General features: G+C 37.1%; 1 protein-coding gene across 11 annotated transcripts in view; it reads left to right on the top strand.

Moving 5' to 3' along the window:
- kcnab2a (potassium voltage-gated channel subfamily A regulatory beta subunit 2a) overlaps positions 1 to 13,257 on the top strand; it is a 268,478-nt gene that overhangs the window by 134,568 nt on the left and 120,653 nt on the right. For 2 of the 11 annotated variants that reach the window (XM_072586350.1, XM_072586349.1), the window contains exon 1: positions 6,779 to 7,011. The exons of the other annotated variants lie outside the window; for them this stretch is intronic. In XM_072586350.1, the coding sequence (XP_072442451.1) occupies positions 6,794 to 7,011 (218 nt within the window). In that variant the 5' untranslated portion in view covers positions 6,779 to 6,793. Of the gene's footprint in view, positions 1 to 6,778; positions 7,012 to 13,257 lie in introns of those variants that run through there. 11 annotated transcript variants of the gene reach the window in all.

Raw genomic sequence — 13,257 nt, 5'->3', positions numbered from 1 at the left:
AAAATGGTGACAACATATATATCCAGCTGCCACATACTTTACAATCAGCGTCACTAGATAACTAGTCCATCTCAGTTATGACGGTCTCATTATGGTGTGGATGCCAAGCATCCACAACTTGAACCACCAAGTGGTGATAGCCTATTCCTATGAAGAAGCTTGAGGCATTTTATTCCATTAAAGGTGCTATGTAAATATTAGTTGTTCCCTTGTTTTGGTACCAAAAGTACTACACAGTTACCAATTTGGGTGCATATTGGTGCATACATTTCTAGTAGAGTCATAGAGATGTACAGCATGGAAAGAGACCCTTCGGTCCAACCCATCCATGCCAACCAGATATCCCAACCCAATCTAGTCCCACCTGCCAGCACCCAGCCCATATCCCTCCAAACCCTTCCTATTCATATACCAATGCCTCTTAAATGTTGCAATTGTACCAGCCTCCACCACATCCTCTGGCAGCTCACTCCATACACATACCACCCTCTGCGTGAAAAAGTTGCCCCTTAGGTCTCTTTTATATCTTTCCCTTCTCACCCTAAACCTATGCCCTCTAGTTCTGGACTCCCCAACCCCAGGGAAAAGACTTTGTCTATTTCTCCTATCCATGCCCCTCATAATTTTGTAAACCTAAACCTCTATAAGGTCACCCCTCAGCCTTCGACGCTCCAGGGAAGATAGCCCCAGCCTGTTCAGCCTCTCCCTATAGCTCAACTCCTCCAACCCTGGCAACATCCTTGTAAATCTTTTCTGAACCCTTTCAAGTTTCACAACAGCTTTCCGATAGGAAGGAGACCAGAATTGCACGCAATATTCCAACAGTGGCCTAACCAATGTCCTGTACGGCCGCAACATGACCTCCCAACTCCTGTACTCAATACTCTGATCAATAAAGGAAGGCATACCAAACGCCTCCTTCACTGTCCTAACTCCCTGCGACTCCACTTTCAAGGAGCTATGAACCTGCACTCCAAGGTCTCTTTGTTCAGCAACACTCCCTAGGACCCTACCAATAAGTGTATAAATCCTGCTAAGATTTGCTTTCCCAAAATGCAGCACCTCACATTTATCTGAATTAAACTCCATCTGCCACTTCTCAGCCCATTGGCCCATCTGGTCCAGATCCTGTTGTAATCTGAGTAACCCTCTTCGCTGTCCACTACACCTCCAATTTTGGTGTCATCTGCAAACTTACTAACTGTACCTCTTATGCTCGCATCCAAATCATTTATGTAAATGACACAAAGCAGAGGGCCCAGCACTGATCCTTGTGGCACTCCACTGGTCACAGGCCTCCAGTCTGAAAAACAACCCTCCACCACCACCCTCTGTCCTCTACCTTTGAGCCGGTGGTGTTTTTATTTTGTCACATTACAATTAGGATTAGTACAAAGTTCACGATTTTTAAGTTTAGTGTAAAAATATCTGTTTATTGTGAACTTGAAATTTCAAAGCTTGATTATGTTGCATGAGTCATTCAGAAGAAAATTTTCAGACATTGAGATGTCAAAAGTGCTGCAGTAATGCAGCAATCTCAATCCAGGAGACATGAACAGCTATGATATGGCATATGTTTAAAAATATTTCCTTTTTTTTAGTTTAAGCAGCTATCATACACAGCAGAATTGTTTAACAGAAAGTCGTAATTAGTGAAGAAGCAGTAAGGAGTCTTTACATCAGAATATTCTAAAATAATCTCTGCTGAAATTGTGTTTCTAGGAGATTGAACCAATTGCTCCATTTATCTTGGGGTTTAACACACTTTTGAACCAATCATTACTGTCCAGTTACAAAAATATATGTGCTCTGCAAAAAATTGATGAAAAGCCTGCACAGGTTTCTAAGCTTGCTAAAGGTAGTAGTGACTTTATCCCTTTCAGCAGTAAACAATACTTCATCTGCTACAGTAAGCTTTTAGTGGAAGAGAATGCCCTAAATAATTTAACCACTATTTGCCAAGATGCAAGTACACTGATAAGAGCAAATGGGCTGCATCAGAAAACCACTTAGTGCATGGGAGGGGGAATGGATTTGGTACTTACTAATTGCTTTTGACTGTAGAACGCCCCCTCCAAATATCAAAGTGCTGTAGTAGCGTCTTGTAGACCTTAAAAGCTATTGCTGGTTTTTAACCAAGCAGCTACTCTGGCAATTGGGTGAGTTGTTCTTTTAGTTTAGAAGAATAATTAGTACAGACACTAGTGACGCTGGAGTTTATCTTCTTGAATGGGTATGCATGTAAACTTTTAGTTTTACTGATTTTTAAAATTTAGCTTTTATCTGATGCCTTGGAGTACTGTATTTATGAAAAGTGGTAAACTTAAAACAAACAGATATGAAGGGAAGGTGCTTATATAGTATTTATGTTTAGACAAAAGATGTAAATTTAGGATATGAGATTTTCTGAAAACATTTAAATTAATTGAAATAAAAGCAGCTGCTGGAATACATTGCTTTTTTGATAGGTCTGATTTAGTATTGTATATTTTAATGAAATGATTTTTATTTTAACAATTTAATTTTGTTACCCTTTAAAATTATCTTTAGTAATTTTAGTTAATAGAGAAAGTTGCACAACAGAATTTTAATTAAACTGCAATATGAACCTCCTCCCTCTTTGGCACAACATTGGGTCTTTTCGTTTTAGTTGTGTCTTTTTCAAGGCGAGCCATTATAATAAAAGCAATAAATGTTCAACTTAACCAAAGTGAAGATTGATTCTCAGACGTTTTCGTAAAAAATGTTTTGCAGTATACCTGCTATAAAACATTTTACTTTGCTTTACTGTTTATTTCTTAGCTTGCAAGAGCAAAGAGTTGCATACCCCAATAATTTTGTTTTGGGTTGGAAAATAATAACATGCAAGAAAGACTCAGTAATTTGTATGTGTGTGTGGTCTGTACCCAACATGGCTGAACATAATGACCACTCATTTTCAATACAGATTAAATCAAGATCAAAGCTTCAGACTGTTAATGGTACTGATATTCTGATATCTGTATCTCTGGAAATAAGGAATTGATGAACTGAATGGTCTTTGTCAGTATGTTTAATCTTATAACAAGTGTTGACTTTTGGAACAGAGATGGCAGTTGTTACTGTAGTTATGCAATTATTGTATTAAGTTATATCCCAATTTGGTAGGATCTGCCTACTTTAGCTGCCTGCTGCTTTGAATTCAACTATGGTTGTTTTGTGTGGGAAGACACAGGTACTTAGCTCCTATTCAAACTACTCGACAGAGATTTGAATGCCCATCAGTGAATCATTATTAATTTGTAATTAGATTTTGTGCTAAGCATATAAGGAAACTGCAGCATTGTTACAAATAGAGTTCAAGGACTTTTATAGATCACATTCATATTTGTTCCCATTCTTGGTGCAACCTATGTATTATCCTTTAACACAGATTGACTGTGTCTGAAGAGATTTTTTAACTTTGAAGCTATGATTGTTCTATATTTTTCTCATGCTTAAAAGTAGGTTGTCATATTATTGTTTTTTATTCTCCAGTCCACAATGTTTTCCCTACTTTTCCAGACTCTGGTATTGGTCCTTTTGTCCTGTAATCTTCTTACTCATTTGGACCTAATTTCTACTATTGCATGCATCCAAATGTTTGCCAGCTTTTTAATGTAGGAAAGGTCATCGCTTCTCCTTTTTTTTTGTCTTCCACCTTTCCTGAGAAGGCAGGGTATTTTGACTCCTTATTAGATATTGAATTTATTTTTACTTCAATTTATACCTGAATTTATAAACCACACTGGTATTTAATCATTCCTTGTTTTAATGTTTGGCTGCTTCATATTAAAAAAAAACATTTTGTTTCTCTATACTTTTGTAATTGTCATTTAGGTTCTATCCCTATCTTTCCAACTTTATTTAATTTGCTTGTTTCCCTCATATGCTTACTAGTATGTCATCAAGTGAGCATATTTGGCCCAAAAATTCCTAACAAATATGTTGTTCAATACTAGGAAAAACGTTATGAATATCCTAACAGCTAATTAATTTTGGTTATGGTTATGGCATTTCTTATTTTAAAGTAAAATGCAAATATTAATTTATTTCCTTGATTACAAATAGTTAAACACACCACCCTTTTATAGCATTTTCTTTGAAAGCTAGTACAAAAGAAGTGAGGTTTTACTGTGTATTTAACAATACTGTGTAATATAAACAATACGTACATTATAAAAAAGTAAAACTTAACTGATTAGGCCAATGGATTGCTGAGCCACAGTTCAAAAAATTCCATGTTTGATCTCCCTCGTGTGTTAATTTTGTTTCTCAGCTTGGATAATTTTAAAAACAGTGTAATTGATCTCAGGATAAAATTAATTGCTGTAGCTGTTTCTGTTGTCCAGTGATTTACTATCTAGTGATTCACACTTTTGAGAAAAGGGTTGAGTTTTGCTGTGATGCCTGTTAAGTTAAAATACTTGCCTAATTGTACTGGAAAAGCTGAACCATGTTGGGTGCTTGAGCAGAGAAATGAAAAGCACCATGACACTGCGACCCAGCAAGAATTAGTGTCTTCAGAGAAAAGGACAGGAGAGGGGAGAAGCTGCCCCAGAGGTTGGGAAGGAATTTTGGTATTTGTTTTCCCAGTGGAACGTGCCTAGTTAAAAATTGAAAATGTTTGAATCATTTTAAGAGCTGGTATCTTTGAGAAGTAGCTTTTTTTTGTATTTAAGGGTGTTAGTTCTATGTTTTGATTTTTAAAATGTTTAATTATAAATGCTAAAGTATTTAATTAATTAAGAAAGGATGTATTTTGTTAGCAATAGTACAAATTTAAGTTAAGTTGTCCCCTTTCACAATTTAAAGGTATAAGCTTTTACATCAAGTTCAGTGGTGTATGCATGCCCCAGGTTTCACTAAAGACAGGAATCTCAACTATAGGAAATCCAACAAATTAATATAATGATGCCAGTATCGATTTACATGATTTTTGTTTTGAAGCAGTACAATCATGCCATTAAACTAAATGTAAAAGCAGCTTTAGAGAATGTATTACTTGAAACTTTGCAGTTGCTGTCATGTCTAAATGATTTAAAGTAGTCATATTAGCAGGAAAGTTGCACCTTAACAATCAGAATATGTTCTGGATAATTAATGGAAGATTTAGCTTTATCGACTCAAACAAAACTTGCTACTACTTCAGCCTGGCCTGTGAGCAATCCCGTCATAGTCAGAGAGTGATATTCGTTTAGTCATGAATACCATTGAAAAATATATTATTTTCTCTTCATGGTGTATAGTGATGATCTGTGCCACGTGATTAGACAGAGTGCTGATGTGGGTAGCAACAGTATACTTCAGTGAGCTCCCAAGTTAAGAAGTAGCCAACTAGTCATGGTTCCAGCTCCTGATTAGTATCTATTAAGTTCCACTGGAAATGCCTGTATTCAGTTGAGAGTAATGTGAAATTCAGACTTTATTCTTCTCCTAACTTTCCAAATTAATACATCATTAAAATTTATTATCCTGATGACATGAATGAATTATGAAAGTCCTGAGGATGCCTATTGACCGGTATTCATACATTAATCAGAGACTTCTGTCAAGGTGGAGTGAAACTCTATAAAAATTGTCGTGCACCATTTTAAATTTCTGGGAGTGATCACACATATGAACTCTTCAAAAAAATGAAGATTGTATGCCTGAACTTCAAAAAGTAACAAATTGCAATTTTTCTATCTCCCAAGAAACAAGTTGTACTTGGGTCAAAATAAAATCTATTGAATAAAACACATCAATTAGAATCCTATGCCATTTTAGCATAGAATAGGCAAAAGTAAATGAATTTCTGTACAGAATTCATTGCCTTGCTATACTGCATGCCCAGCCATGTTGTCAGAATGAATGTCCTAATGGAAGCTAGCTGAAGGTTTCACAATGGATTAAAAATTGGAAAATAAACTATTGAATCTTTTATGCACCTCAGTTTGACCAGTTTCTTCAACATAGATTGAAGATCTGACTATGTGTCTACTTTCTCCTTCAGGAAAAAGATACATGACTAAAGATGGAAAAATTAGGGAAATTGCTGATTATCATAATATTTTCAGGTGATTAATATTTATATTTTGCTTTCAGTGCCTCACCTTCTACAATAGAATTTTCAGTTTGCTATCAAAGTTCATTCATCAGGATTTTCATTAGGAGCAACAATTTTTGCTACTAACTTGTTAGCTAACATGCCGTCAATCCTGTTTTGGTCCCAGGAAACACTCAAATGCTGTTGATATTCCAGCTGTACAACTGTGGATTATCAGGTGTGATGTCATAAAAGCCAAATGCAGTCATTCAATTAACATGTAACTGCTTCAAATCCTGTGGAAAGATTTAAGCAATGATGTATTTCCAAGTAGCTGCTTTTATTTAATTTTTAAAAGTGGAAATCTTTCAATTTGATAGCATTAGAAGGATGTAAGTGTTGCTTCTTAAAATACATGAAAGTTATGAATTATGAAATTAACTTCTTTTTTCTTTGCTGTTTTGAGAGAAGCTTTGGTGACAATGAGATCCAGTTACAGAATGCTAAATTGCTTGCTTGTTGGCAACCAGAATAGTGTAGCTCGTGAACATGCAAGTAGTCCTATTTTTAGATAGTTGAGCCTAAAGTATTTGTCTGGTTAGCTAATGTCCTTTGCCACCTCAACATGTTCACCACTCCTGTATCTAACATTAGTGAGATATTAGGACCCCAGCAAATGTCATTCTGGTCTTCTCATGTAAAAATGTGCAACCTGAAAATCTGCAGATTCCCAAGATAGTTGAGAACATGCTGTCCATGTCGTACACTGAAAACTTGAAGGAACGAATAACTAGATACCATTCAGATCAGGGTCTGAATCAGGTGCGGCACACTGATACGATAGAGATGCAGAAGCTCCGAGAAGTCAGAGCCTTGGTCCAATCGAAGAAGATGGAAGAGTTTCTCCTAATGCACTGTCTGTCGTTGGAGAATTGTACTGCCTATCAGACAGGCATGAAGTATAGGTAAGGGGAATGTTCTTTCATTTGCTGTGTTGCACTGTTGATCAAAATCTTTCCTATAATATATCTTGCCTTGCATACTGAAATGTTGGTCTGTATACAAAATAAAAATGTGGAAAATGGATTTGTATAATAAGATACAAGGGACACTTGTGGAAATGGAATCAATAACTAGAATCAAGAGGAAAGCAGATTTGAGCTACAGGGATAGGTTGGGGCTGTTTTCCCTGGAGCATCGGAGGCTGAGGGGTGACCTTATAGAGGTTTATAAAATCACGAAGGCATGGATAAGGTGAATAGCCAAGGTCTTTTCCCCAGGGTGGGGGAGGGCATAGGTTTAAGGTGAGAGGGAAAAAGATATAAAAGGGACCTAAGGCGCAACCTTTTCACACAGAGGGTGGTGCTTGTATGGAATGAGCTGCCAGAGCAAGCGGTGAAGGCTAGTACAAATGCAACGTTTAAAAAGATATATGAATAGAAACGGTTGAGAAGGATATAGGCCAAGTGCTGGCAAATAGGACTAGGATATCCTGACTATGTGAGGATATCTGGTTGGCATGGATGAGTTGCACCAAAGGCTTTGTTTCCGTGCTGAACATCTCTATGACTCTATATGATGCCGATGATATAAAATGAGATTGAGGGATAATATGAGCAGATACACAAATTGATTTCCTTCTAGAAGAAATGGATTTGTTAGCACTCATGCTAATTTGGAAGATTCTTCACTGCATTTGTGGATACTGCAAGGGGGCTACTTTTTAAATGGTGTTCTGTGTAGACCTGCTATTAATAGAAATAGAGTCCACATAATTTGCTGCACATGGTTAAGCCTTTTGGCCCTTTAAGCTTATTCTGCCATTGATGAAATTATGGTTGATTTGTATTTTAGACTCCATCTACACACCTTGTTTTCACAATCCTTAATCTCCTTCCCTAGTGAAAGTCTAACATCTTTAGATTTGAGATTTTCATTTGCCTCAACGATCTTTTGAGGGAGTTAATTGTGGATTTCCATAATTCTGTCAGAAGCTGGCCTTTCTAATATTGCCCTGAAAGTCCTAGCTCTAATTTTAGGGTTATATTCTGAATTTCTCCATGAGGGAAGAAATCATTATCTTGCTGTCAACTCTTTGAAGTTATCCCTGAGGATTTTCTTTCTCAACTTTCCCTCACCTGAAGCACAGTGATCTTCCAGTTAAACTACCACCAATCATCTCTCGAATGAGAGAATAGCTCTATGGTCTGGTTAGGAGTATAACAACTTTCCACAAAATGAGAGTGGTCACAAACAAGCTGCAGTGGATATGTGAGGACGGTGTAAGACTGAAAGGCATGGCATCCCCCAAGGCAGATCTCCTGACAGAGTAGCTACAAGCAGCATGGTAATACTAGCCCAGTCTTTGCAATTTGTTTTCATCTACTGTAACATTTTTAGTACTGGTATCATTCAGTTACATTTGTGAAAAACAGATATTTGTGCAAAAACTTTTTTCAATAGCTTGTGTAAAAAAAAGTTCTCTCTTTGATCAATCTTAGACAATTTTAGCCTGTTCCCATTTGTGTTTTGAAACTTCTGGAATCATTGATATAACTTTGCCAGAATGAATTACTATTTTACATTCAATATGAAATCGATATTTCTGAAGAAGTAAGAGGAAGTTGATGGCGCATAAGCAAATCAGCATGGATGGTGTCAATCAGGATCAATTCATATAATCGTTTTGGAGAAACCAGAAATATATCAGGGAACACTAAACTACTACTCGTTCATGGCATTTTTTAAACCTGTCACTTGTTTGGGGGGTTTTCAGTTTAACGAAATCCAGCTAGTTCTTGTTTGAAAAGTGAAGGCCCCCGAGGGAAATGGGTCTGTGTGGGTTACTTTTCAGAAGGTTGATGTGGATTGTCGGGCTGAAGGGCCCGTTTCAACACTGTAGGGGATCTAATCTAATTGGCGTGGAGCAATCATTACATCGGGTATATATATATATATATAAATTAATGGAGCTTGGGAAATGTGTTAATGTGTAAATATATGCTGAACGATATGTTACATAATTTTTCAGTATTCTGTATTGAGAGCTGTTCCATAGAATGGAAATTGCTGTTTGCTAATCATAGTAAGTACGACAACATTCAGTATCAGTAAAAGGCTTTGTATGCTTACCATTCTTGCCAAATTGCCACTAAACAAGACTAAAGTAGAATGTATGCTGGAAATCTGAAATAAATAGGAAATTTTTTTGATGTTTTCAAGTCTGGCAGCATGTGTGGAAAAAGAGAAAGCATTAACGTTTTGGCTCAGTGGCTCTTTGTCAGAAGAATGAACTTGTTTCTCTCCCAACAGACAATGCCAACCCTGCTATTTCTGTTTTTATGCTAGAAAGTCAGTTTTCTACATTTGGTCAGAAATTTCTAATTCTATTGATGGGAATAATATACCAAAGTCTTAAGAGATGGCAAAACCCAAACTTGCAAACTTTTTTTTGTCAGAAATTGTACTCTAAATCATGCCAGTGAAGATCACCAAATTCTTTAGCAGGCAAATACATTTGGCCACTTGAACAAAAGCAAACAGACAAAACCATAATGTCCATTCCTATTCTGCCCTTGAAAAAGCCAATGTAGAGGCCCAGCTATTTGGTTACCTGAAGGTTTGGTTTAGGCTTTGATTGTTACCATTCAGAAACCATTTCCCAAGGGGCTCCCGCATAGTGTTATAACCCACAATGTTAGGTACTGCGTCTGCATTGAATTTAAGGAAAGTACTTCAGAAATGGCAGGATTAAGTTGCTCAAGTTCATGTTGTTATGACCTTTGTGGTGCAAAGGTGGTGCCCCTATCTCTGAGCCAAAAAGACTGCATTCAAGTCCCAGCTGCTCAAGAGGTGTGTATTAACGTGCCTGAACACATTGATTTTAAAAATTTGCATGTGTTATCAGTTCCAAAGAAACTGTAATAGGATAGACTGAGCAGATTTTTCCAATGTGACACCACAATCAGTGCTCACTAAATAAAAAAAACAGGAATTGGATCAGTTATAGACCATTGGTGTTTGCCTTCATTATATTAAGCTGAATCTTTTATTCCTAGACTTACATATAAAATGCTTAAAGGGATTTGAGAGGACCCACATGTTGTTGCCCTTACATGAGAGAGGTTCCATCTCGTGCTTTTAAAATACTAACTGTACAGTTAGATTTCATATAGTCCTGTCAGTACTAATTGTGCATTTGTCAACAGAATTTGCATTCATTTAACTGACCTACAAATTCTTGCTTGGCTGAGTTGCTGAAATCTATTTTCCAGTAGTTTTTCATTCAAGTGAAGCTTGCAGGTTATTTTTAAGAATTTGTTCATTTAAAAAAAAATTGTAGAGAAATGGCTTAAATGATTGTCATAAGAAACTTTTAAAATTGTTTCCAACCTGTCCTTTTGGTGAACCTACATTTAATTCTGAAAGATTCGGTTTTAAAAATTCTATCCCTTAAAGAATAGATCACACTACTATCTCTAATGCTACTAATGTTACATGCCTTCAGGGTACCTTTGTATTATTTGATGGCTTGTTTGTTGGATGTTGTAATTTAAGGTAATGCATGCAGGTTTTACAACAGCCAATGATCAGATTACTACATTTATTGATGCCTGAGGAGTTAAGTTTCTTAACGGTTACCAGAAACTTTGTCATGGTAGCCAGTGGAAGGTATCAGCATATGCATGTTTTAACACATTTTCTCAGCTACACAAAGAGCTCAAAGTGTTTTAGTGACTCTCCCAACTGCGTTAATATTGAGATATAACCTGATTTGTTAAAATGTAACAGAATTTCTTGTTTTGTGAAAATTGTTATTACAGTAGCTGAGTATATTTTTCAAGATTTAAAGTTTAAAGCAGCAGCTTTCTGCTTGTCCAGTGAGGCAGATTTTTTAACTATACTGCCACTCCACCTATGGTCAATAATGCTGCCCATGTGGGCAAATGAGCACATGTATTTTAGGTATTGACTGGACAAATTTGCTGACTTTTTGGAAAGATTTATTTTATATGACATATTGAATCCAAAGTTAAGTTTCAAGTATTAGTGTTATAGCAGCCATTAACTTTTTAATATTAATTTGAAAATGCAAAAGTCAACCTGTTGATATTGACATTTTCTACTGACTCCATTTACCCATTTGTTAACTCAATTTTAAGCAGTAAGTCCTGTGTAAATTTGACTGAAATTTAAACAGCACTGACTCTGAACATTTTAGTTACTGTGTCATATGTTCTGTTGTGTTATTTTTGTCTGAAATGTAGAAAGTGGTTTTGCGGACTGTTAGACAATACTGAGTGTTTTTCTGAAATAGCAAATAATTGGTTGGAATAGATACCTCCACTATATTTAATCCAGTAGGTAAAAACAATGACTGCAGATGCTGAAAACCAGATTCTGGATTAGAGGTGCTGGAAAAGCACAGCAGTTCAGGCAGCATCCGAGGAGCAGTAAAATCGACGTTTCGGGCAAAAGCCCTTCATCAGGAATGCAGACAGAGTGCCTGAAGGGTGGAGAGATAAATGAGAGGCACTGGTATTTAATCCAGGAGACCGGGTTTTCAGTGGCTGCCTCAGTCATCGACCACCTACTGAGTTCCTATAAGGTACTTAAGTGGGTCTTCCACAGTATCAGGGAGTCTGGGGTTGAGAATTCCACCACTTGAGCTGCCAGACAATCAGAGACCAATAGTCACGCATGTAGCAAAATGGCTAATCATTGGTGGCTGCCAGAAATGTACTCGACAGAGGCTTACAATTGCTGAGGGATCCAGGTCACAGGTGAATAGTGGGATGAGAGTCACTGGATGTGATGGGGTTTTTGCAACTTGAGTTGTAGGTGGCACTTAGTGAGTCTTCTGCTTTTGTTCAGGCATTGAGTGCGTGGGGAAGACTCTTCCCCAGGATACTGGAAACAACACCAACAGGATTTGCATTTTTGGGCTTTTTGTGTGGCAGCCAGGCGTCCTGGCCCTGGTTAAATGCCAGCAGCAGTTAATTGCCTAAGTGAGGTCCTGGATAGGCAGTGAGTAGGAAGGCTGTCCAGAAGCATACCACCAGAAAATGACCTGCCTTACCCCAAATTAGATTGTGGCACATGTGGGAAGTCAGTTGGGTCCCCACTTGCTACAGTCTTGCTTGATTGAATGCTGTACCTTAACTGCAAACATATCAGGAGGCAAGGTTAAACTCGACCTTATTTTCCAACAATGTTGTTTGGCTCATTGTTATTGGTATGCAACATGGTACGATTTTGTGTTTGATCACCCGCTGGGTAGGTATTTTATTTTGACAATGTTTTTTGTGTTTTTCTTCATCGTTTAGTATAGTACAGAATATCCATGCAGACTTGCTATAACTGAAGTGGGTTCAGGCTACTATGATGTGTTGAGATTTTGTGACTGTTATGTGACATTTCTGAAAGTTGTATGAGTGATTTTGAAACGCTTTGTAAAATATGTGGTGGTGTGGCATAACTTTGCATTATGAACTGTGATCCTGTTCTATTTGTTACAAAAACCATTGACTGTCCATCAACCTGTGGGATTCATTTCCTCAACAAAGAGACAAAATACCACCAAAGGTGTTTTATTTCTTTTGGGGGAGATGTTTTGCTCTTAGGGGGATTTGTGTGTGGTTGACAATGACAATTCATTGCATATTCCTAATTTCTCTGAGATGGTGATGGTGATACTACTACTTGATATGTTCCTCTCATGGAATGTAGTGTTATTAGGAAATAAGTTCAAGGATTTTGACCTCATTACGCAGTTCCAAGTCAAGATGGAGTGTGACTTACACAACATGGAGGTGATGTTTTCATGAATTGTTGTTCTCTTCTATCTATGTAGTTGAAGTCAGAGTTTTGAAGGTTCCCTCCCCACCCTGTTTTGCTCTCTGTCCCTTCTTTGGTTGCCACACATTATTTATGGTAGAATAGTTGGATGTTTAGCATATTGCAGGGAGTTGTGTAAAAGCAGCCTGGCAATAATAATGATTGTGTTTGGCTCGTTTGACCATCTTTTCTTCTGGACTCCACATAAACTTATTGTTGTGACATATGGATACAATTTGAGATTCACTACTGTGCTCAAACTGTAAATAGCTGTCTTTTACATAGTAATTCCATTATCATTGCTATTGGCTGTCCTTTAGTTTAAGGATGACAATGTTCATGAAGTCAAAAATCAAACAACACCAGGTTATAGT

The sequence above is a fragment of the Chiloscyllium punctatum genome, chromosome 16 (genome assembly GCF_047496795.1).
Source record: "Chiloscyllium punctatum isolate Juve2018m chromosome 16, sChiPun1.3, whole genome shotgun sequence".
Lineage (NCBI taxonomy): Eukaryota > Metazoa > Chordata > Chondrichthyes > Orectolobiformes > Hemiscylliidae > Chiloscyllium > Chiloscyllium punctatum.
Note: the sequence above shows the minus strand (reverse complement) of the source record. Positions and strands in the feature narration are given on the sequence as shown.